Here is a 24113-nt window from a genome sequence, read left to right as displayed (position 1 = left end):
CCGTTTTAGATTATCGGAGCGTACTTATTATTCAACATTTATATAAAAATGAAGTTGAAAAACAATCCCATCGAATAAAAAAGATGTCATTTATAAATTTTGACTTTTATATCATGCTGACTGTCTTAAGAGACCGTTTCATTAAGCGACCGTTTTTGGTGTTTCCCTTGCCCGGTCGCTTAATACACGTTTGACTGTACTTATTCTGGAAAAACGGAGCAAGCTTGAGATCTGAAATTGTGCACATTAGTTATTAGTATAGATCTACATCCAATGGAGTAATAATCTCAAAAAAATGTTTCCAGTCCCATCATGTCATAAAACCTCAGTGGAGTCCCTTTAAAGCTTGTCTATTAAAATGATCACTTTTGACAAAAACAAAAATCTAAGGTAACAGGGGGATTACTACAAAAATACAGCTTTCAGAATTATGCCCATTGTCTCAAAACTGCAGTTTGTCAAGATAAGCCAGAATTCCAAGTTTCATGTTGACAACTTTTTAAAATTAATAATGAACAACATTAAAGTTTTACACTAAGACAAAAAGAGGACTGACTCAGTGATCTTAATTACAGGTTCTTGGAAACAGACAAGGTCACAAGCTAATAATATATTGAGTAGTCACTTTAACCCATACCCAGCTGACAGTTTGAATTTTGAACTGTTGACTGTTAGTCAGAGAGATAGGAATATAAATACCGTATACAAATATCATGCAGTCAAAAGTATGGTTTTGGTCAAACTACCAGTGTAAGAAGGTAGGTTTGACTCTATATTATGGCGGAATAAAGTTATTATTTTCAGAGCTAAAGACTTTTCACACTTATCAGACTTTTAACATTATCAGACTTTTAACTTTAAATTTTTACTTAAATATATGAAAAACAATATATTTCTTAATTTCTAGGTACAATATGACAGATACTTCTATGTAACCCTTTTAAAAACAGTATTTATAAAATACAAGAAGAAAAAACAATAACAAAAACAATAGAAAAAGCACTAACAGTAAGTCACTTAACAAATTTGTATTTCAGTTACTATGAAAGTAATAATAATGTATGAAATATAAACATCAAGAAAATAACCAAATACAATATAAAGTTACCATATAAGAAGCAATAAAAAATCAAGTCTTCTTTTGCCATTTTCTTTACAGGATTTCAGTGAACAAAGAAAAAAAATTTAGGACAAAAAAAATATTTTTTTAAAAAAAACTTATTGGTTCTAAGAACATATTCTTATCAGGACAGGATTTTCAAGTGTTTACACCGGTGCCAGCAAATGTGCTAGGATGATATTATTCCATTGTACTGAAAGTAGTTCTAAAATTCATCGGCTACTATAAAAATAGTGCTAAATAAACAATACTTATTTATGTTATTTCTTTTTTTTCGAACAATAATTACGGTAACCTGTTATATGCAAGAAAAAGAATCAAACACTGGCTTAAGTCACTGCAGTACAAATATCCGGTTTTCCGGTAACCTTTTCGTGGGAAACTCAGCAAAGCCTCATTACCTCCTTAAACCAAGAATTCCGGACTGTTCTAATTGCCCGTGTATAATTCTTTTAGTATGACATTGACTTTCTTTAAAAATTTTACATTGTGTTTTTAAACTCATTACAACAATTTCTTAATATTTACAAAAATATGAGCCGCGTCATGACAAAACCAACATAATGGGTTTGCGACCAGCATGGATCCAGACCAGCCTGCGCATCCGTGCAGTCTGATCAGGATCCATGCTGTTCGCTATCAGTTTCTTTACTTGTTATAGGGTCTGTAAGCGAACAGCATGGATCCTGATCAGACTGCGCAGATGCGCAGGCTGGTCTGGATCCATGCTGGTCGCAAACACATTATGTTGGTTTTGTTGTGACACGGCTCAAATATCTTCTTGACATGTTTAGAGTCTTTACATAATCCATTGCTGGAAAAAACGCTTTTAAAACCCAACAAAAACTCTGGATTTTTCCTCGAAATTAATCAAAGCTAAAAAGCGAAGCTTATTTATATATAATTCATAAGTTATTTGTATTTTTACATACTATACATAACACAATGTCACTCTAATAAAATTTAATTACTTACTTTTGTACACATTATTACAATTTTACATGCCGCTGCATTAAAATAATCAAACTAAGCAGTTGTGTCTATATCATAATGCCATACAATGAAAGTAATATCAAAACAATGCCTTTTAATTACGAGATCATCTGTAAACCAAACAAAATATAAAAGAATAACTCTGCTTTCACTATTCTAGTTAGTCTTGTCTGAATTACTTCCCTTTCTTCACTCTTCATAAAATTCAGAATTACTTCCTTGTTTATGTATAAAATACAAATATCTTTACAAAACAATTTAAAGAATTCCTTATCTTAAAGACATTTCTTCGTGTTATAATCATGACATAATGAAAATGGTGTAAATGAATATCGTAATTCAACAAAATCTCAAAAATATTTTGCCTTTTATTTTCAAAGTCTTTACATTCACAATACATTGATTTACCAAGTGTACAGCTTCCTACAATTTGTAAGCTTTCAACCTTCACATGGGGAATTTCTTATCATAAACTTGGCTAACTAAAGAAAAAAACAAACCTCCCCCCCACCCAATTAAAAATCCAGTCATTTTGATGGATATTTGACCAAGAAAAGTTTGAAGGATATTCACCAAATAAATGTTTTTTATGTTTGTCAGCTTACATTCTCAAATTTGGTTAGACTGAGCATACATGTACATTAAAAAATTTAATACTAAGAGAATTATATCAAGCTACACTTGAACAGACATGCCTGCCTACTAAAGTGTTTGGCATTGAAAGAGTTAATCGAACATTAAAAATTCAATAAACAAATAATTCAAGGTACACTGGCAGCTCCATGCAATTCAATTGAGACTTCGATCTATTAATAATCCTATTCATTTACAACATTCATTTTTTAACACCAGACAATATCCCTGTTTATATGTATCTGGACAGAAACTAGGTCAGTTACAGACTTCTGAGAAATATCAATTGACAATCCCTCTGTAAATTCAGAGAAAAATTTTACTGTTATACAATAACTGTGATATAAATAGAATTCTTACCGCTCAATATGTTATATAATATAAAATTGGCTTTTATATCATATCTTGGCTATAATAAATGACTCGGCCTATGATTTATTCCCTTATCCTTAAGGAAAGTGTTTTAATAATAAAACAAGCAATAATGAAGAACTTAGAAAAAAAATATGTCACTGAACGCAACTATTTTTCTTTCATATATTTACAAATGTCATACTTGTTTTGAGAAAGCCACTGTCACTTAATGCAAAATTGGGAAAACAATGTGAACTTGTACTTTTTTTTTTGAATAACAAGTTGATCTGAGGTAAGTGCAATACGGTCTATGACTGACATTAAAATGTTAGTTATTTACATTTTACCTCAGGCTACACTTTACTTCAAGCGTGTACTCTAAAAGCTATGTAATTTTAAACTACCATATATATATTAAATGATCGTATTTTAACACAACGTTAACTTTGTACTTAATCTTACATCAACCGGAGTGTGTATGTACGCATTACAAAAATAAGTCACGACCCTTCGTCACAGCTCATGGAAATTTGAAGTTAAAAAATTGTCATACATAGACACAAAGGTTAGCCTTCTTGTGTGCATACATAATTGTTATATAAAATGTTCGCTGCAACGTGACGTAACTAGGTCTTTCAATGTATATGTAATTAATACACTGTTGCTTTCAAAACATAAATTAAACGTGCGTGCATAAATGCATAAATTTAACCGTAGACTTATTAGCTAAAAATATGTGTTCATCGTGTTTAAACGTGGCAACTCATCTTCATTTATAATAATCTCGGTCAAAATGGCAGTTAACCAAGCAAGCTGAGACAATTAATTGTCCTTGAAGGTATAGGAGAAGAAATGCATGACTAACTTTTCTATTTATAAAATATTCATAAGTGGCAAACTGAATAAAGCTTGTAAAAGTTATGTAAATTTAGACATTTTCACTCCCAAATGGCCATGAGTGTGACATAAATATCAAGAATGATTCACCAACATGTCCTTTAATCAACCCCATTAATTTGTTTAAATCAAATGAATTTCAATTACAGGAAGGAAGATATTAAAAGAGAAAAAGAACCAGTGACAAGTAACTTTAGTCTGATTTTATACTTCAAGGGGTGCCAAAATCCCAGCTAGCAGTTGAGGATTAAGAAATGAAATAATAAGCTCGTCAAACTTAAAAAAAAATCGCTCTCTGTTCATGAATATTACAAGAACCTCGTTATTTATCAAATATTAATGCCTGCCAATAACCGAAGAGAATGTTCCTAATACCAGACAGACAATCAATATAGTAGCACAATAAAGTAATTAACTTCCAACACAGCTTTAGATCAAACATGTTTTTTCTAACAATAGCCTATTGTTACAGAAAATCGTAATAACTGTGTTTATAACATGAACTTTTAATCTCGAATTACATGACGATATATTCTACAGACAAGGTCACATTTCATTTATATAATTCCTGTCCTTTCCTTATGTATGTCAACAGCTTAAAGCAAAAAAACAAAATGTATATCCCTTTCTACCTTGTGATTGTTGATACTATCATAGTATCATGATTTTAAAATTCCTGAAAATCCTGAATTAAGTAGTTTTTCTATAGTTTTACAAAGGAAATAGAAGGCTTTCAGGAGACTGAAAATCCTGAATTTCAGGAAAAATCCTGAAAACTTTTAACCCATGTCATAGAGGATATCATGGGTGGTGTGGCTGAACGGTAAATGCATTAGATAAGCTGGCAGCGTGGGTTTAAACCCCATCATTGGGCAAGCTGTTGTGTCGTTGCGCAGAAACTTTATACTTGTTTGCTCAGTAATGGTTGGTTCCAGGAACAGATTTAAGTGTGTATTTATAAGCTAACAGTTTCCAACACAATCATACTAAAATAAATGAGGTACAAGATGAGATAAATGACCCAAAGAACATGAGAACATTTTTGAGCAGTTTACAAAATATCATCTCAATAATCTCAATCATGGTAAGGCTTATATCAGTTTTGACCCTGCTAAATTTATGAAATGGACTTGCCTTATGTTTGAATTTGGAACAGTTCAGTTTTAGTTTAAGGGAACTTTAAGACCACAATGATGAAAACAAGCAGCCGATAGGAAAAAAGTCCGAAGAGACTGCATGGAAATGTGGGACAGTCACATATTCTCAATCTGATTTAACAATAATATCTGTATCAGCGATGGTAAGAATTCATTTGTGCCGCTTTGACCAAGCTAAAATGTAGGAAAACTTGGGAATTCTGTTTTAACCAACGTGACCATGACCCTCAGTTTCAATGGATGAAAACAATGCGGCAAAAAACACCCAATAAATTACAATTTTAATAATAATCATTCAATAACAATTATATTTAATTAAGGTTATATAACACTGCCTCAAGTGAATATATCAACCTTTGAATTACCACATGAAAAAAACCAAAATGTTCAAGCTTGGTCTTTAAAAGGTATTCAATGTCAAAATCTGCATACAATGAAGTACATGTTACAACGTGCTTTATCAACAAAATAATGTAATTGATTATGATGACTAACTGAGGATGTAGTTTTAATTGCACATTTGAAATAAAGGTAGTTCATCTCCTTTGGTAGCAATTTATTTTCAATTTAGTAACCTTGACACTAACAACACCTTATTATTAGCAAGAAAAAACAAACAACAAACTGCAGACAGATTGATTGATTGATTGACTGATTGGGTGGGTTTTGCATGGCACCGATACAGTATAGGTCATATGGTAATGTTCCAGCTTAACTGGTGGAGGAAGACCTCAGGAGCCCCTCCATGCATTATTTCAGGCACGCACTGGCACCTGAGTAAAACCACTGACATTACGTAATCTATCTGGATAGCTTCCTCACATGCTCCGAAGAGATTCAAACCCATGGCAGTGAGGGGCGAGTGGTTTGAGGTCAAGGACCTTAACTGCAGACAGAACCACAGATGTTGACAAACTGCTTGTAATATAAATGTACTGTAATTAAATATAAACCCTACCCTGCTTAATATATTGAATGGATTTGTCCTGCTTTGAATTTGGACCTGCCCATTTTCAACTGGAGGGGTTTTATTATCATAAAAATGAATTTACTAGCCTAAAGATCATTCATGTTCGACTGCTACAATGTTCAGCCTGACTTGAGCCAAGTGTTAATTTTTATAATAGACATATCATACTTTGAATTTGGAAATGCATAATCTAAATGTTAGAATTACTTAAACCAGAGTATACATTGCATACTTTTTTAAGTTAACACTTTTTTATTGCACAGTTGCTTTACCTTGTAAATGCCTTGAAAGTTAAAAAACAAAACATTCAATTACATACAATTATCATATTGGTATTTCAAGTATATTTTTTTATCTTAACATTCTTTTCATGATGGGATATATCATTTTAGCAAGTTTGTACTTTTCCTTTATCTTAATTTGTCAAAAGCCGCAAGGGAGTTTCTAATTTCCTCTGGTCATTATTAATTACGGACACTAAGTTGACCTCAACGTGACTGGGTCATATCTAAGATATGATCAAAGAAATTTCATGTGTTAATTATGCATGTATTATCTTTATAACCTATAAGTACAGTGAACCTGTATATTTTCAGGGCAATATATAGGACAGGGCATTATTTATTGCGATTATCTTTACAACAGTTATGCAAGAGCACTTTTTGTTTAGATAAGTCTGGACTTTTTACCATTGTTATGACTTCATGTTTATAGTCACAAAATATTGTCCCTAGACCAGTCGCTTCTTTTTGGTTTCATAATTTTAATAAACACTAACATACATAGTCACAAAAAATAACGACTAAAATCACAAGGTATTTATGATTATCAGAGACAAAAATGTTTGTAACATTTTACTACTTAAACAGGGTACGTAATCTGACACCTGTCATTTTATATATAATTTGATACCAACATAAAAGCTCCACGGTAATGTATACTTTGTCACATAAGTTCTTTTGAATCATAAAATCACATTAACTTTTTCAACTACATACATGTACAGGTTGAATTATAATGTCAAAACCCTTTTACAGTACAAATTTAACTGCCACATCAATAGTTGAAATAAACTAGGGTACTTACAAAGTAAGTCAAGGTGACGTTGTAAGTCAAGGTGACGTTATTGACCTATAACAATGTAAAAAAGTTCTTGATTGCTTTTCCAATACGAAATGCTTTCAAAAAAATAGTAAAAAAAAACAAATGTCAAATAAGTGCCTCTTAACAATCAGTCTACTGATTTTAAATAATAGGTTTACCAAGCTTTGAAAAAGTATATTTCAATTTAAAGGAATTTCAGTATCAAAACGCAAAAACTGGGCTTAGCAACCAACAGTATATGGGCTTAGCAACCAACAGTATAGAGCCTGGTCAGACTCCACGGATGGCAGGCTAGCCTAGCACAACACTGCATGGTGGCAAATGCTTTTCACTTTTGGTTTGAGCAGGTCTTTGTTTTTCTTAAATTCGAAATTTCTGGTAATAAAAGGCATTTTTTTCAGGTAATAAAAGGCATTTTAATGTCCAAAAAAAAAAGTAGTAAGCATGTGACTTTTTAAAAAATTCCAAATTGATAATGTTTGTTGTGGTTTTTTCCCCTTAGTCTGGCTTAGACAACAGACTGACAAAAGGATTTCATAAGAGAGTTAAACACATAGCCGTGCAGCATTTACGACTCCGTAAAAATGGTATTGCACAGCCGTGCATATATTTTGACGTGAAGTCATTTTTGTTATATAAACATAGTATTAAGACGCGTTAAATGTTAGCATTATACTAATTAGGCGCGTCAATGACAAATGGGCCTTTTCACTTCTAATGAACTTTAGTTTTGGTATGTGATAAATAGAATATTAAATTCATGTAAGTTTAATACTAAATTTATTGAACTCGTTGAATAAAATAATATTACGCTCGCCAGAGGCTCGCATAATATAATTTTATTCAACTCGTTCAATAAATTCAGTATTAAACTTACACTCATTCAATATCCTCTATATCTCTCCTGCACTGACTTTTCGTAATTTTTCATTTTCTATGTTCCTTTCATTACCAATATACTAAAGTTCCCAAATAAAACAATTTGCTTCACATTTTCTCAAATCTATGCGTATGTTACTGTTGTTAATGGTCTAAAAAAACAAAATGCCTGTTGTTTATAGCTTTAAATTCAAGGTTACAAAATGTCACTGTTTTAACTCATTGATCAATTAAACAGTATTGAACACATTGACAATAACCTACATCTGTTGCTCGTGGCACAACTGTTGTTTATGTACAAAAAAAGCTACTCTAAATTTGTACAAATACCATGAATAAATTCCAATCTCATTAATATTCATAAGGAATAAATTAAGAAAATGAACCAATTACACGTCACCAGTAGTTCTTGTGTAACAATATATGTGAATACATTCTTGATAATTATTTCTAAATTCTGTCTTAATTATCTGCCTTTATTATCACAAAATAATTGTTCTAATGTTCCTTATTAAATAAATAAGTACAATTTCTGACAACATAAAAACATTAACAGCTTCTGTCTATTGTTTTTTTTTTATCCTATTTTACGAATTTAATGACCATTTAGAGTAATATGTAATGAAAATAAGTACTGAAAAATATTAAACAATTACTTTGAACTGATGATCCGAAAGGACACAAATAATGAAAGTTTACACTTACGTTTTGATTATCTTAAATTAGGTAATAAAAAAAAATCTTCATGAAATCATACATAAGAAGGAATGAGTTAAAAAAAATCTACCTCTCCTTGGACACTAAGATGTAAACAGCAATAAGAGCAAAGTCTATAACTTTTTCTGACTTCTTGTTGTACGGTCCCAAACAAATGGAAGACTGTGTCGAGCCTCTGTTTTAACAGGCTTTTCCAAGACATTTTCTATACTCTTCCCTACAGAAACTTTAGTTTTATCATTACTTTCTTCAGTCTTATTGTCAAAGTTTTCACTTGCTTTGTTTACAACTTCTGTACCTTTAGAATCTAACATTCCAGTCGAGTCACATGATGAATTCAGGACCACTGATGTTGAACTAGATGCCGTCACATTTTCTCCTAGTGATGAAACCGACGATGTAGATGTTTCGTCTGTGCTTATTTTCGCCTGTTTTACATCACTCGCATCAGTCGACTGCGATGAGCTAGCTCTTTTACGATGATGGAAAAACTTTTTATGCTTGTATATAAATTCCTCATTTTCTTCCCTTTTCTTTTCATTTTCTGAGCTAGATTCAAAACCTTTACTCGATACTAGCTCTGATGAACTGTTCTTACCCTCTTCTTTGTTTGCAGACATTTCACTAGCATTACTCAAGTTAGAATTTGTCGACTCATTTATTTCTGAAATTGATTCAGGTTTAATAGATGTTGTTGCCATGACTTTAGGAACGCTGTCCCAACTGCTATCGGGACAAGCTTGAGAAGTATTAGACTCAGCTTCTTGTTTTACTACAATCTTACTACTTACAACATCGGTCGATTCTTCAGTATCTGGTTTCACAGAAACCATCGTTTGTATTTTTGCAGTAGACAAAGTTTTATCATCCATGTCAACTTTTGATTCAGTTTCGTGACTAGTTAAATGGCTATTATAAGTGTTAATATTGTCATATTGCAAGTCACATTTCACACATACATAAAATGTCTGATGAGATTCAGATTTTTGAGCATTTTCGTCATTTTTATGTTCCTGCTTAATTACTACAGCATTGTCTTTAACATGAACTTTATAATGCTCGCGTAATGATTTCTGATCAGGAAAAGGTAAATGACAGTCTGTGCAAGTAAATGGTCCGTTCATTCGAATATTGCCATGTTGTCGGCAGTGTCGCTTATATGAGCCAAAGTCATTGAGTTGGAATGTTTTACCACATTCTGGGCACTCTAAACATTTTGTCTCGGTGTTTTCAAGCTCATTTTTGTCACCCTCTTCACTACCAGTGCAACTTTTAGAGTCCACTGGTGATTCTGAACTCCTTTTTCGCACTGTAAATGTATTAGGTGCACATTTCTGATTTATTAGTTCATTTTCTGGAGAATTACTCTTACGTTGTACATGAGATTCGCGAATATCTGAAATACCTTGCATCAACTGCGGCTGTGGAAGATGCAAAGCTGTCTTTGTAGCTGAAATTGTTTGAACTATTGTGTGCTCGGCTCTTGGTTCGAATCCATGTTGATTTCTAAAATGTTTTCTGAACCCATATGGACTGCCATATGTTTGAGTGCACAGTCTACAGATTAAATACAGAATATCATTAGGGTCGTGATTTCCGATAATGTTTTGTATAGGTTCATGTTTAGATACATTATTAGATGATAACCTCTTAGAATTCAAATCAAAGTTTGACTGTGTACCTTGAAATTGTTGTTGTTGCTGCTGCTGTTGTTGTTGTTGTTGTGGAGACTGTTTATTTAACATTGGCGGACCAGTCAGGTGACTACACTCGGTCTGTTTTTGAGAGGCTGGAGGCTTCATATCAACCAAAGGCTGTCCAACAGTTATTCCACCAGTATAATGTGGTGATGGCAAAGGTCTATTTTGCATCATACTTAGCATACCAGGTGGAGAGGTGCCATTTGGACTCTGTTGAGGGTACCCATGTGTAACATTCCAACCATCATTTGGAGTGAGAACTCTATTTATAGGAGTCGGGGGTTTTGTATTTACAGGGGATGACGGAGGAGAATTTAACTCTTGCCAGTATTTATCAACGCTACTTTCTAAATGCTTTATGAACGAATTTGATGGATTGATTCTTTTAACAGCCGATGCATTACTAGATGACCTGTTACGAATAGGTTCCCCTTTAGGTTTTTTCACCGTTAAATCAAGAGGAGCTTCAGTGGAACAATCTGAAGCACAAGATGAGGAATCTGTGTTTCTAGAAAAATCTGCATTTCTCGAATAATCAGACTCGTAAATACGATGTCCAGAGCCTGGTCGCTGATACTGGGGACTGGTGTGTTCTTGAGAGGGCACTGAAGATGGCCTTGCATGATATGGACTTTGTTTTCCTGACCTAATAGCAAGTCTCTCATTAAAAGCGTTTTGAGAATACTCCTCTCTACTACGTTGTTGGAACTGCCCTAAATAATGAGGATTTTCCAAAACGTTAGCCTGTGGTCGACTCGCAACCATGCTTTGAGCTGAAACTTCACCGGGAACCATAATCTGACCACCACTATACACCTTTGTGGATGTTATGGGAGGGTGATGTGGTAATAACTTATGCATACCTTGATATGCCATCATTCTCGGAGAAAGTTCCGGATGAGAAGATCTAATCATCGCTGAAATTTCCCTCCCATGACTTCTATCCATTTGAGCTGCCATGCTGCCTGCTGAGAATTGATGTTGAACTTGTGGTGATTGCTTACCTGGATGATGATCCATGCCTGAAAGATCAATCTTTCCTTGCCTAGAATGATGTTGTTGCTGCTGCACACACATTGGGCACATACAGCCTCTGACATGCACTTCCTGTTTACTTTCACCTCTCATCGAATGATTCATGTCCCTAATTTGTCCCGGACTGACCTGCATTCTTGGCATATAAGCAGTGTTATAATTAGCAGTGTTTGTCACCTGTAAATGATGAGGCGAATGAAAAGCTGAGGAATGATCTGATGCTCTCATATTATTTGGAATACCTATCTCCTGTTTATAACCAGGGTTGACATTCATTTTAGCTTGCATTTCCATTTTAGCTTGTAGTTCCATTTTAGCTTGCAGTTCCATTTTAGCCTGCATTTCCATTTTAGCATGCATCTCCATTTTAGACTGCATTTCTCGATTTCTTTCCATCATTTCATTCCTTCTTGAATAACCTGGATGTATCTGAGGATGCCTGTTTCCAGGGTCATGCTTTGCCTGACTTGAATAATGGTCCCTAAATTTAGAATCAACCATTTGTTGACCTGAAACAGGCTGGTTATACCTAGGATCAGCCTGTTCATGAACATTATTTGAATTTGGGCTCTTTTGTCCATACATTTCACGACTCTTGGGTCTTAAATTCTGTTCTGGATATTTCACTGGCTTTTTCTGCTTTTCAGATTCTCTATTCATCTTCTGAATTGCAAGACTTTGTTGCTCTTTTGTAGTTAGCAAGCTTTTTATCTGTATACCCTGTGTTATCATGCTATTGACAAGACCTTGTGCATTGAAATTTTCTTGTACACTTAATTTTTTACTACTTTTAGTCTCCTCCTCCTTATTCTCGTCTCTAAAACTTAATTCCAGAAACCGTTCTATATGATCCTTTAGTGTTATTTTTTTCTCCTGATCCGATTTATCCACATCACGGTCACATTCAGGCTTATCATTTCTATCTTCACTCGTACTGTCCACACTTTTTCTCCCTTTCTCTGGTATTAGAGACTCACTACACAGTTTCAAAATATTTGACGATTTCGATTTCTCTTCTTCGTTACTTTCCTGATTGAGAGAATTATCTAGCACTTTATCTATAAATGTGTTAAAGGTAGTAATTGTCCTTTGTTGAATGTGTTTTAATTGTTTTTCTGTTAACTCAGTATTAACCATATCAGTAATTATATCCGAAAGTTTAATCTCTTCCTTTTTAACCGGATTTTCTCCCTCATCTGGTTCAACCTCTGTCTCTTTTTTAGCACTTTTTTCAGTACCAGCATCTGTGTTCGTATCAGTCTGCTGAGCATTCAAAATTTCACTTTTACTGTCTTCATTTTCAGTGTCCTTTTCACTATCTTTATCTTTATCATTCTCGTTCTTATTTCGCTTCACAATTCCTGTATTATTAACCCCATGATTCAAGGTCAAAAAGTCTTTCTTCAAGAATTTTTCATTATCTGTTTCCGAATTACTATCCTTCGTGTTCAGACAATCCTCTATTAGCATATCAATTCTTGTTTTTACACATCTAACCTGTTCCGAATTCGCTTCTCTTTGCTGCTCTCTTTCCATTTTACTTTGTTCCGCATCATTTTTAGACATGGGTCCATTTTGTGAGGCATGCTCAGAATCCTGTACGGAATTAATCTGACCCATTTATGACCATCAAAAGTGTTCTACTGTAAATCTGAAAAGATAATAGAAAAGGCGTTTAGAACAAGCCATCATAGAATTTAAGGAAAAAACAAAAAAACTTAATGTTAGCTTGATTAGTCAGTGGTTCTACTAAGGTACATGTATGTTACTGAAATAAAGCACAGAGGGGCACTGAGGTCTCCCTCTACATTTAAAGTTTCCATATGACTTATACTAGTCATACTTATATATACTTATTAAGCATGACATACCTTGATCAGTGAATACATGTAGCTTTTAAGCTATAATGTGCGAAAATGTAAAAAAACATTTTTAGCGTTGGTGATATTGACCTTTTAAATAAGTGACCCAGACCCCACCCAAATCAAGATATCTACCAACCAAAAATAAGCTGCTATGTCACAGTTAAGGTAAGCAAAATTGAATAACTGAACAGGAAATGGAATTTTGAAACTGCCAAAGGACAAAGCCGTGACTTATAATACTATGCACCTAAAACATTTTGGAGCAAAATAAAGAACTGATAATTCATTAAAGCCATACTGACACATGACCAAATCAATGATTCAATTTAATACAGATCCTGCCACAATCAGCCACTAAAAAATATATTTCAAATAAAATGCTTTATTCATATAATTACATTGACCTCATATTCACTACATTTAAAATTTCACAATTTTCATAAGCCTGTTGGTGGCAACAGACTGTGCCCATTGTCTGCATTGTTTGCTATTCTGTGAGTACTCATCTAGGAATTTCCCCCTAAAATGGTGAATGGCTTTGTCCAGATTAACAAATGGGCAAGTCCATTTAAGATATTTAGCATGGTTAAGGTTAACTTAATATAGTTCATTCAGTAATTAATTAACAGTAAATCAATATTGATACAGCTGCATTAAAATTACCTGCCTTTCATGCATACATGTTGTTTAAAGTTATTTTTGCCTCACCTGAGGGCGTTACTAATTAATTTGACCTCCATGTATATTATTAGTTATAAAGATCGTTGACAGGTTATATGGTCCTATATAAACGGCTGTTTGTAAATATAACCCGAGCCGCTAGGCGAGGGTTATATTGCAAACAGCCGTTTATATACGGCCATATAACCTGTCAACAATCTTTATAACGAATTCATAATACAGCAAACATCATTTTGTGGAGAAAAAGTAAAATATCGACAGCAGCCGTGTATATAAAACTATATAAACGTCACGATTATCCAATGAAAAGCGACGTTACAAACGTGCAGTATTATAATGGTTTACATTACCTTTTTACAAAAAACATTTGCCTCTGACAACAGTGATGTGTGTGTGTGTGGGGGGGGGGGGGGGGGAAACAGATGTTCCCAACTTCCCACAGCTTGTTATTGTCAGTGTCAACATGTAATTTAAATTTCCCTATGTGCAAGTCAAATCAACACTGTAAAGGTCATACTTTTCAATCTACTTTTCTATTTTTTCTTCACTTTTACTTAGAACATTATTTTAGTGTATAAACAACCCATAAAATTACAAAACATCAAAACATGGTTATTCATATTTGCACTTTATTAGTAGTCATGTGAGAGTCATATAAGGATCTCGCATGAGATGTCATAATATAATTTCATGTAAAATTCTGTTATGCTCATCCAATAAACTGTTAAATATACATAAAACCCAATAAAGGAGCATACCTTCAAATTCATGCTTTAGTATTTTCATGAAAAGTTTGAAAACATTTTTTGAAGTCAAATATTGTATAGTGCACAAGCAAAGAAAGTAACATACTTATTGCAAATGGCACTTATAATCCATATAAACCACATAATCTAAAATATGCCCTTACTGTGTTAGTCATGCAATAGAAATATAGTGCAAAGTAAAGTCAGTCATTACTCGCACATAACATGTGAATTATTACAAGATACTTAAATCATTTTAATTTTTTAATTTTCTTAATATCCTAGTAATTGTTTTTCTCTAATTTCATTTCTTTATTCTTTAAATATTTTGGCTCATCTGGAGGCATGCAACTTTAATATTGCACTTTGGTTTAAACTCCATAAACATTTTAAGTACCTACATAATATAATACATGTCCATAAACACTAACCCCCCCCCCCATACACACAAAAACAAAACATTTTTTTAAATCAACAAAATCACACATATTAGACAACCTTTTATTTTTTTCACAAAAAATTACATAATTTTTTTTTTTTAATGCTTTTTAGTTCACTTTACTTTGAGTCGGTCAAAACCAACACTGTAACATTTTACAAGAAAATATTGAATTATTTATCACAAGGTAAAAAGCTCAAATCATGTATTATATATGAACACTAAGGTAATGGAAACAGGGTGCATAACCTTCACGCTACAACAGTTTAATGGAAAAAGCTTCAACCACAGTTTTCCATAAATTCAAAATCAAAATAAATCTTGCACATATCTTTTGGCAATTAAAAAGTTATTTTGAGACCGCAGACTTTTACATTTTGATAATTATTATAGAGTACATGTTGTAATTTGTCTGGTTATTTCGGGATTGGTGCCAATGTGCATAGGTGTAAAAGGTTTGTTATGTTGGTTAATGTTGTACCATTTATAATTAAAGTCAAAATTATGATACATCTACTTAATATTTAAACTAACATTGGAGCACTTTTAGAATCTGCCGGCTGCAAAATCCATGTTTTAAAATCATAACGCTAACCCTTAACCCTCTAGTCCTAATCCCATAACATGTATAACAGAAATGGTTAAACCCAAAAACCCTATCCCTAACTGGCAAACAGAAATACAACAGCACTGTCATTAACTTACTATTTGGTTGGTGCACAAATATAACTTACATTTGCAGTTTTAAGACATATTTAAATCATAACGATTTTTTCATTTTAACTAAGTAATGTCAACTGAAAATGGGCAGACAAAAGTTCCATGATCTCTGGACAAAATTCAGAAAGGTACAGACTTCCTGAAATATGTTGGTCCAATGGATATGTCCGATAAATTTTGATTAGGTCCTACAATTTTTTATTCCGAATCGGTCCGACCGTCTGGCTTTTATCCAAGTCGCATGTATACAACATGGCATTGTTTAAGGTGCAAAAACGCGGGAAAAAACGAAAATCTAAGTCAGATGAGCACGCAGAACTGCAGTAAAAGGATGAAAAGAATATCCTGAGACAATATATAATGAAAAATGGAAGCAGGACCGAGTATTGTTGGTGTATGACAGGGAGGAGAACTGGTGAAAATGCGCTGTACGAAATGTGCTGATTTTTACAGCGAAAAAATTAAAACCAAAAAGTGTCTTAGAAATACAAACACAAGTTTTCCTTTGATTTTGATTAATTTCAATTTCATTCGGTCTGACAGATTTTCATTTCGGTCTAACAGATTTTCATGGTTTGTCAGACCAAATGTCTGACGCTTTTTTTTAACTTTCGGGAAGTCTGAGGTAGATGTATTTTAAACACAGCATTACAAAATAACTATACTGATTTTTATGAACATAATGTGCATATACAATTAAATAGGAGATAATAACTGTTAGTACAAAGCAGTTGTAACAACCTTTATTTCTGCTTTGTCCTTCGATTTCTACAAAATTCTTTTGAATATATTAAAAAGAAAACTTTTTTTAGATATCAAATAATAATTTCTTTTGTGCATTTTTGTTGCTTAGAAAAGCTTGAGCTGATTTTTCATAAGGTTAGTTCTCATTCTGTATACATGTAGTCACTAGTCCTTCATTTGGGTCCGGTAAATAGACCCTTCCTACTGTAAAGTACAGACATTTTTTCCCAGTTCCACAGAACCAAACCCTAAAATATATAAGCTTTCAGTTTAGTTTAAATAAACAAAAATACAGACATTGACAAAATCAATCTATAACGTAAATATTAATAATATTGTGTTTACTTTACCCTTTTTTCTGTACGAAATCTGCTGTGGTCATAGTATTATTTTTACAATAGGTTTATCTCTTAGATTTGGTTTGCTATTGCTAATCATGGTCATGCAACTACATAGTTAGGTGAATAAGCAGACGCTTGTTTTGGTTGAGTCTATTATGTTTTGTTTAGGGGGTGAGTTGTCATACACAAATTTACAATTTATATGCATTTGTTTTTTTCCAATGATTGTTATTATCTTAAATGCTTCTGGGATTGTTGTTTTATCAATTCATTTGTAAATAAGATTTTTATATGTCTATTAACGGAATAATTTTAATGAACACGAAATTAGTTCACACCTACATGTGTATTGGTAACGTGATGCCGGCTCGCCACGGCGAGCCGGTATTACGGTAGGATTTTACTGAGAAACAACCAAAAACTCCGAAGCCATCCAAAAATTTAATCGAAGCTTGGCTTCCAGCTTTCTACAAAATTTATCTATCAGGGCTAGGATCCAAAATTATTTAGCCAATCAAATTTAATCTTACAAAGCGTCAAAAAACCTTCAATTTTCACGCCATTTTTAAAAATCAGCAAGTATTGTTTTGAGCGCAAAGATATAATGATGATTAAAATGTTTGTCTTTATGAATTCTTTTCAATAAATCATATTTACACTGACTTCTGATTTAGCGATTTCACCTGTTTTCTCTGTAGTAAGTTTTCGTTTGGTTAATTTACATAAGTGTACATCTGGTTCTGTGCATTTTTTATTTTTTTTCCGGTCATTTTATCCTTTCCGGTATTTAGTGTATGTATTTACTAGCCGGATCCGGGACGCCCGGGATCCGGGATCGTATAAGATATGGAGGAAAAACCTAATGAACTATATTTGTGTTGATTGTTGTCGTAATGAAAGGCCATTAAACGTTATTTTTTTTATTGTATATAATGAACGTTAAATTAATTTAACTTAGAATATAGATATATTTAGAGCTATTTATTAACAAACTTAAAATGCGGAAATCACAATACTTATAATTATATGCCTAATTAATTGGAAAAATCAAAGACTATTTTCTTGAATTGGCCAAATCCCGGGATCCCTATATGTTTTTAAAACGATCCCAGCTTTTCTGAAAACTATATACTTGAACTGGCCAATCCGTGAGATCTATTTACATTTTAATACGATCCCGGCTTTTTCTGAAAACTATATTCTTGAACTGGTCAATTCCCGGATCCCTATATGTTTTAATAGGATCCCGGCTTATCTGAAAAACATCTTCTTAGACTGGTCAATTTCCGGATCCCTATATTTTTTAATAGGATCCCGGCTTTTCTGGCTGAATTGATTGACAACTTGTGTTTACTTTATGACTTGTGCCTCTCATTCCAATACTAAATAACATACATGTATTACAACTTAAGTTTGTATAAAGAGACATCTTTATGAAATCTACCTATCTAACATTTTGTGGTCAAGGTCAACAGGCCATATAGTAAATGTGCATAGACATAGGTTCTTCGTTCTATCTGTTTACATGCACCTTCATATATACTCATACTCATCTTGTTTAAACTGAGAGAACTTTATATGTCACTTTCAGTCAATGAGTTTAAGATTTTGAATTTACTGGTCCGAATTCCAGTTTTGAATTTATTCTACTAACTAATTAACAAAATTTTCTTAAATTTACACTGGCCTGAACTTATATACACTGGCCATCGGGCACCGGGCCAGTGTTGACTCCACTTTTATTTTGATGTTCGCTGAAGTCTCTTCAGCTAACAGAACTGTCATTTTTACATTTAAACACACCCCTTGAAAAAAATTACGAAGCGAGTCGCTACTAGCTTTTTTAAAAGCTAACCTTGTGGTTTAATCCAATGAAAACACGTCTTCAGGCAGAGAAAAAGTGTGCAAAGAGTTAATCGATAATCTTTATGTAGCAAGCAAACTTTGAATTGCAAGTATTTTTTCATATCTTTTCGGCAGGATAAACTGTCCGAGGAGGGCCGGGCATTTTCGTATCGTAAAATGTCTGCCATTTACAGTATCAAGTGATTATCCCAAGCACCACCGCGACTTAGCGCGGGAATTTTAATTATAGCTTACCTCGGCGCGTCGCATACGATGGAAAATACCTTTTTCATATTTTATTGTAATAAGTATTTACAAACTGTGTCTTTCGGGTTTTTTTTATCATAATGATGTTAATATGAATAAATAATCATGACTATGATATACAATGAAATTCTACCTTAAGTGTATTAAAAAGGTTTTTAATTTCCTGTAATTTTATTTTGTGATTATGCTTCAAAGCAGTCAATTGACCGTGAATTTTCTTTTCATATTTTGATTTCCTTGAAATCATTTTTCTCATCTGAAGGCATGCAACTTTAATATGATGATACATTAATTACATTCCATGAAAATGTTTAAAGATATAAAATATCTCATGACATGTTTGTTCATTTTACATTACACCTTTAATTCAGCAAACATAAAGTCTTCACAAAAAGTAGTATGCAATCGTACCTATATTACATACGACTGTATGTAATATTTTTCTTGTTTATCCCAATTTTGGCATCACACTATGCATTAGAGGAGACCCATTTTCAAAATTCTGAAAATATCTCTGGTCATTTTGTAGAGATAAATTATTTACATTTGGAACGTGACTGACCAGGTATTTGACCTGTCCGTGACTTGCTAAGACCTAAAAGAAACCATTTTAGATTAACATAACATTATTTGCTGTCCAAACGGTCCTCTAATTTTATGTCCAATTTTCAGGTCAAGTCACTGTGGTTCAGGTTTATGGTGTTGCTATAAAAGTACTTGGTAACATGTTCTAATCAAGATTTATTATCATATAATGTAAAATCTGTCCAATAAAACAAAGTATGATCGTTTTCATAATGATATCAAATTATTATCTCTAGCTAGCTATATACTGTTACATCATTCTATTTGTTGATTTTAAACATATTTGGATTGAATCTTGAAGCTTATCTGAATGTCCATCAAGCATGTTTTCTTGCCATTGAGCTATCTTCTCTTGAAAATAGCTTTAAAGTGTTAAATACTCACGTTCAGGGGAAAATAACTCAAAACCTAGGGTGCTGGCCAATATTTTTCATCTGTTTCAATTACAATTTTCTTTTAAACAATGCAAAAAAAAATCTCGGCGCTAGTTTCAATTTTCCTTCATTGTCTTTGTGCAATAAACAGCAGTACTACCATAAAGGTCTTAAAGTTTGCATAAAAAGCTAATGCACCGAAGGTTTAATAAGTGAAATGTTAGGAACCAATGCATAAAATCTCAAATCACATGTTCTTACAACTGTCCAATTATAGTCTTTACATTAATATGTTAATCTGAATTTAAGAAATCTTTCAATAAGATTTCAAGGTATAATTGTTATATTATAAATAATTAAATATATAAGAATGGGTTAATATAATCTTCTAGGTTATTAAAATTGCATAGTCATGTAAACAGAAACCTTCAGCACAAGTTTTCATCAGTTGCTTACAATATCAATGATTGTAATAATATACCATTACATTGCCAAATTTGTATAGTAAAATTGGACTTTGCCCTGTGTAAACTTTGAAACAGTCCGCTATTTATAATTTGACAGGGTTTTAATATCAAATGGCTTATATATACTCACAGGGACCTGCATGCAGTGGGTTTTGGGAGAGGCCTTAGCCTCTTGGCTTTGGGAAGAAGTATCTTTAAAATTGCTTGGGGAAGTAAAAAAGCTAGTGTTAACAGGGCTTCCATTAATGGAAGTTTAAGTTCAGATTTGTAGAAAAACTGCATAACTTTAAAGAAAATTTCCATTTAGAAGAGACCTCATAAAGGCCTTTGTTATATAAGGTGAAAATTTACTGTTTTTTTTTTTCTATCCCTGTAGTGTATAATAGTTTTTATATTTTAATATGTGCTACAACAACACATGAGACTTAAACCAGCAAGAGCCTGCCTGAAAGGTTAGTAGCATCCTACCTCTACACAATCAAGCCGCCATTGTCACGGTCAAGTTAGTTAAAGGCCAAGGTCATATAACCAGAAAACTTTTGCACTACTTGGCCACAGTAACATGGGTGAAATGATTAAAATAGTACATTAATAAATGATAATGTGAAGTATTTTACATCAAACCATCTATGTGACAGCGTACATAATGAAAGACAAAGCACACATGTTCAAATATGAATACTTATTCCAATAAAAGCTAAAAAATAATGTCTTAATTGCTTCTTAGAAATGATTCTCATCCAAGTACAAACCACTTCAATTGTATTCTCTTCAAAGAGGATTGTTTATGGGCAAAAGATCTTAAAGCATAAGATCTTAAAGAAATGAATAAATTAACAACTTTCCTTTTGTAGTTCCAGAAATTAATTTCCAGGAAGTATGGCATTAACATTTTATGAATTAATTGTCCATACATTAACATAATTCTCTTTTCTCTGAATGAGCTTTTGGAGATATCTCACAGACTAAGATCTGCATGTACTTCTTAACTTCATAGTTAAGATTTGAACCCATCACCTTCTGGAAGCAAAAGTGAGAAATACAAATGAGCCGTGCCATGACAAAACCAACAAAGTGCGTTTGCGACCAGCATGGATCCAGACCAGCCTGCGCATCCGCGCAGTCTGATCAGGATCAATGCTGTTCGCTATCAGTTTCTCTACTTGTAATAGGGTTGCCTGGTAAGCAATAAGCATGGATCCTGATCAGACTGCCCGGATGCGCAGCTGGTCTGGATCCATGCTGGTCATAAACCCATTAAGTTGGTTTTGTCATGACATGGCTCAAATTCAGCAGGTCAAGGGTTAAGTATTATAGTGCCAACTGATCTAAGTTTTCATACAATAATAGGTATGATTAAGTTGCTTATAAAATATCAATTGTACATTGAGGCATGCTGCTTTAATATAGTTGCATTCATGACTATAAGCTAATTAATCAATAAGCATAATCTAATACTATGATCAAGAAATTAAATCATATGAATAATTGAACAATAATCTTTCAGTGTGTCAATATATGAAGTGTAACAAAATATTTCAATTTCAAAACTAAATATAAACTTCAAAGAAAAACTTTTTTTTTTTCGAACTTTACAAAAAAATTTATTACAGCTTGAATTTACACCTCCCCCACCCCCTCAAAAAAACATGATTCACAAAGAAACTTTAGCTTACAATAATGTTACAACGACAACTTCCAGTTACCAAATGAAAAAAATAAAACAAAATCGACATGTGAAAAGAAGTTTAAACAGTGTTCACAAAAATCATACCTTTCAAAAAAAGCAGCAAAATACAAAATCCTCAATCTAGAGCATTGTTACATCACACTGTACCCAAGCATTTCATGATAAATGTATGTCCTAAAATAAACCGTATGCCTCCTTTAAAACATGTCAGTAAACAAGATTAATCATAGCTCACCTAGTTTATATACACTGTAAATCCCATAGCATAATCGTTAAGTATACCTGTACACGGCTATTTATTTACAACGACCTTGACTCAACAAGAATGTCAGTCTCAACGCGTTGTATTCATACATTCATACGCTTTTTTTTTTTTTTCGTCTTTCCTTTTAACTGCTTGAATGTAACTATATTTATTTTTACATTTCGAAAAAGCAAAAGAAAAATGGGTTTCACTTGACTTTGAAGTTTTTAAGGGGGGAAACAACACGGGAAAAACCCGAATCAAATTTTAAATTTCAATTTTAAAACGTTCGCACTAAGGTGCACTAGCTTTTTTAAGTAACTTTGTATCATGAGGTTTGGCATTAAAATGAACTAAAGGGGGGAAGATTTTTTTAAGGGTTGGGGAAAATCAACTTTGCATAGACCAGGCCCAATTTAAAAGGAGCACGCCTCCAGATTCAATAAAAAAATTCGGGAAAAAATTTAAAAAAATTATTTAAAATTTAAAAATTGTGATGTAAAAAAAAGGAAGTAATTTACTTTTTTGAAATGGGCCACTTACATTCCCCAAATACAAAAAGGGGTTAAAAAAACCCCAAATACTGAAAAATTTAGTCTTTTAAATTTTCCCCATACAGTAAAAACTAAAACTTTAATTTTGCATCTTTTTACCTTGCTTTAATAAAATCTTAAAACATTTTTAAATGATTTTATAATGATTATGCAAAATTTTTTTTGGTTATCCGTAGGCATGCAGCTTTATATAATAATTACAGTACTTAATCTTATCCTTGATAAAATAATTTAAAGTTCAATGTCGTTTAGAAATGACACAATGAACTTTGTAATATTTTTTCACGACCTTAACCACCCTGATTGCTTTAAATGGACTTGTTCATAATGCAATCTAGTCAAATTTATGTAAAATTTCAAAAATACATTATAAGCAATGCAGACTATGATCAGACGGCACGCAATTGGTGGTCTACACTGGTTGCATGGTATTATCAGTTGCTGCAAGCTCACTATCTTAAAGGCCTTAGAATTAATATTTGTATTCATACAAAGAAAATCAAGAAATATTTTCATACATCATAATTTATGTAACTGTGATTTTTTTTTTTTTAATATTTTGACATTTTAATGGTTTATTTATAGGAATTATTTTTTTTTAAAGTATTCAAGTACTAACGACAACAAAAAATTATTATCAATGTGATAATGATAATGCTTTAACCGTATTTTATTCATTTTTGTTTATTTTGTAAAATTCTCTATTTATTTCGCTTAAAAAAAAATCGTCAATTAAGTTGGACATCAATTCTTAAGAACCTTTCATAAATCAGTATAGTTTTAAAATAACCTTTGTAACTTTGTTCTTAAGTAATCTCTTCTTAAGTCTGGCCAACTTACTGACCTGAGGTCAAGCCCTAATAGTTTGTTATTGTATACTGCGCCTATTGACTTTGACCTAATTTGACTGCAGATATTGCAATAAAAAAAATTAACCATACAAGCATGCTATAATTGTCATATAAGGGCAGAAAAGGAAAATGTTATCCATC

The 24113-nt window shown here is 32.7% G+C and overlaps 1 protein-coding gene across 2 annotated transcripts; it reads right to left on the bottom strand.

Moving 5' to 3' along the window:
* Positions 1-8157: 8157 nt before the first annotated feature.
* Positions 8158-22694, bottom strand: LOC132725727 (uncharacterized). Of its 2 annotated transcripts, none has more exons than XM_060710915.1 (2): positions 22559-22694; positions 8158-13210 (listed from the first exon to the last, which is right to left on the bottom strand). In XM_060710915.1, exon 2 carries the CDS (start codon positions 13177-13179, stop codon positions 8938-8940), a length of 4242 nt encoding a protein of 1413 aa, XP_060566898.1. In that variant the 5' UTR covers positions 13180-13210; positions 22559-22694; the 3' UTR covers positions 8158-8937. The 2 variants fall into 2 exon arrangements, with proteins under 2 accessions (XP_060566898.1, XP_060566897.1); XM_060710914.1 differs by lacking the exon at positions 22559-22694 and adding an exon at positions 22408-22539.
* Between the last annotated feature and the right edge of the window lie 1419 nt (positions 22695-24113).

The sequence above is a fragment of the Ruditapes philippinarum genome, unplaced genomic scaffold (assembly GCF_026571515.1).
Source record: "Ruditapes philippinarum isolate M1 unplaced genomic scaffold, ASM2657151v2 ctg2767_1_1_1_1, whole genome shotgun sequence".
Taxonomy (NCBI): Eukaryota; Metazoa; Mollusca; class Bivalvia; order Venerida; family Veneridae; genus Ruditapes; species Ruditapes philippinarum.
This window is presented reverse-complemented; position numbering and strand designations above follow the sequence as displayed.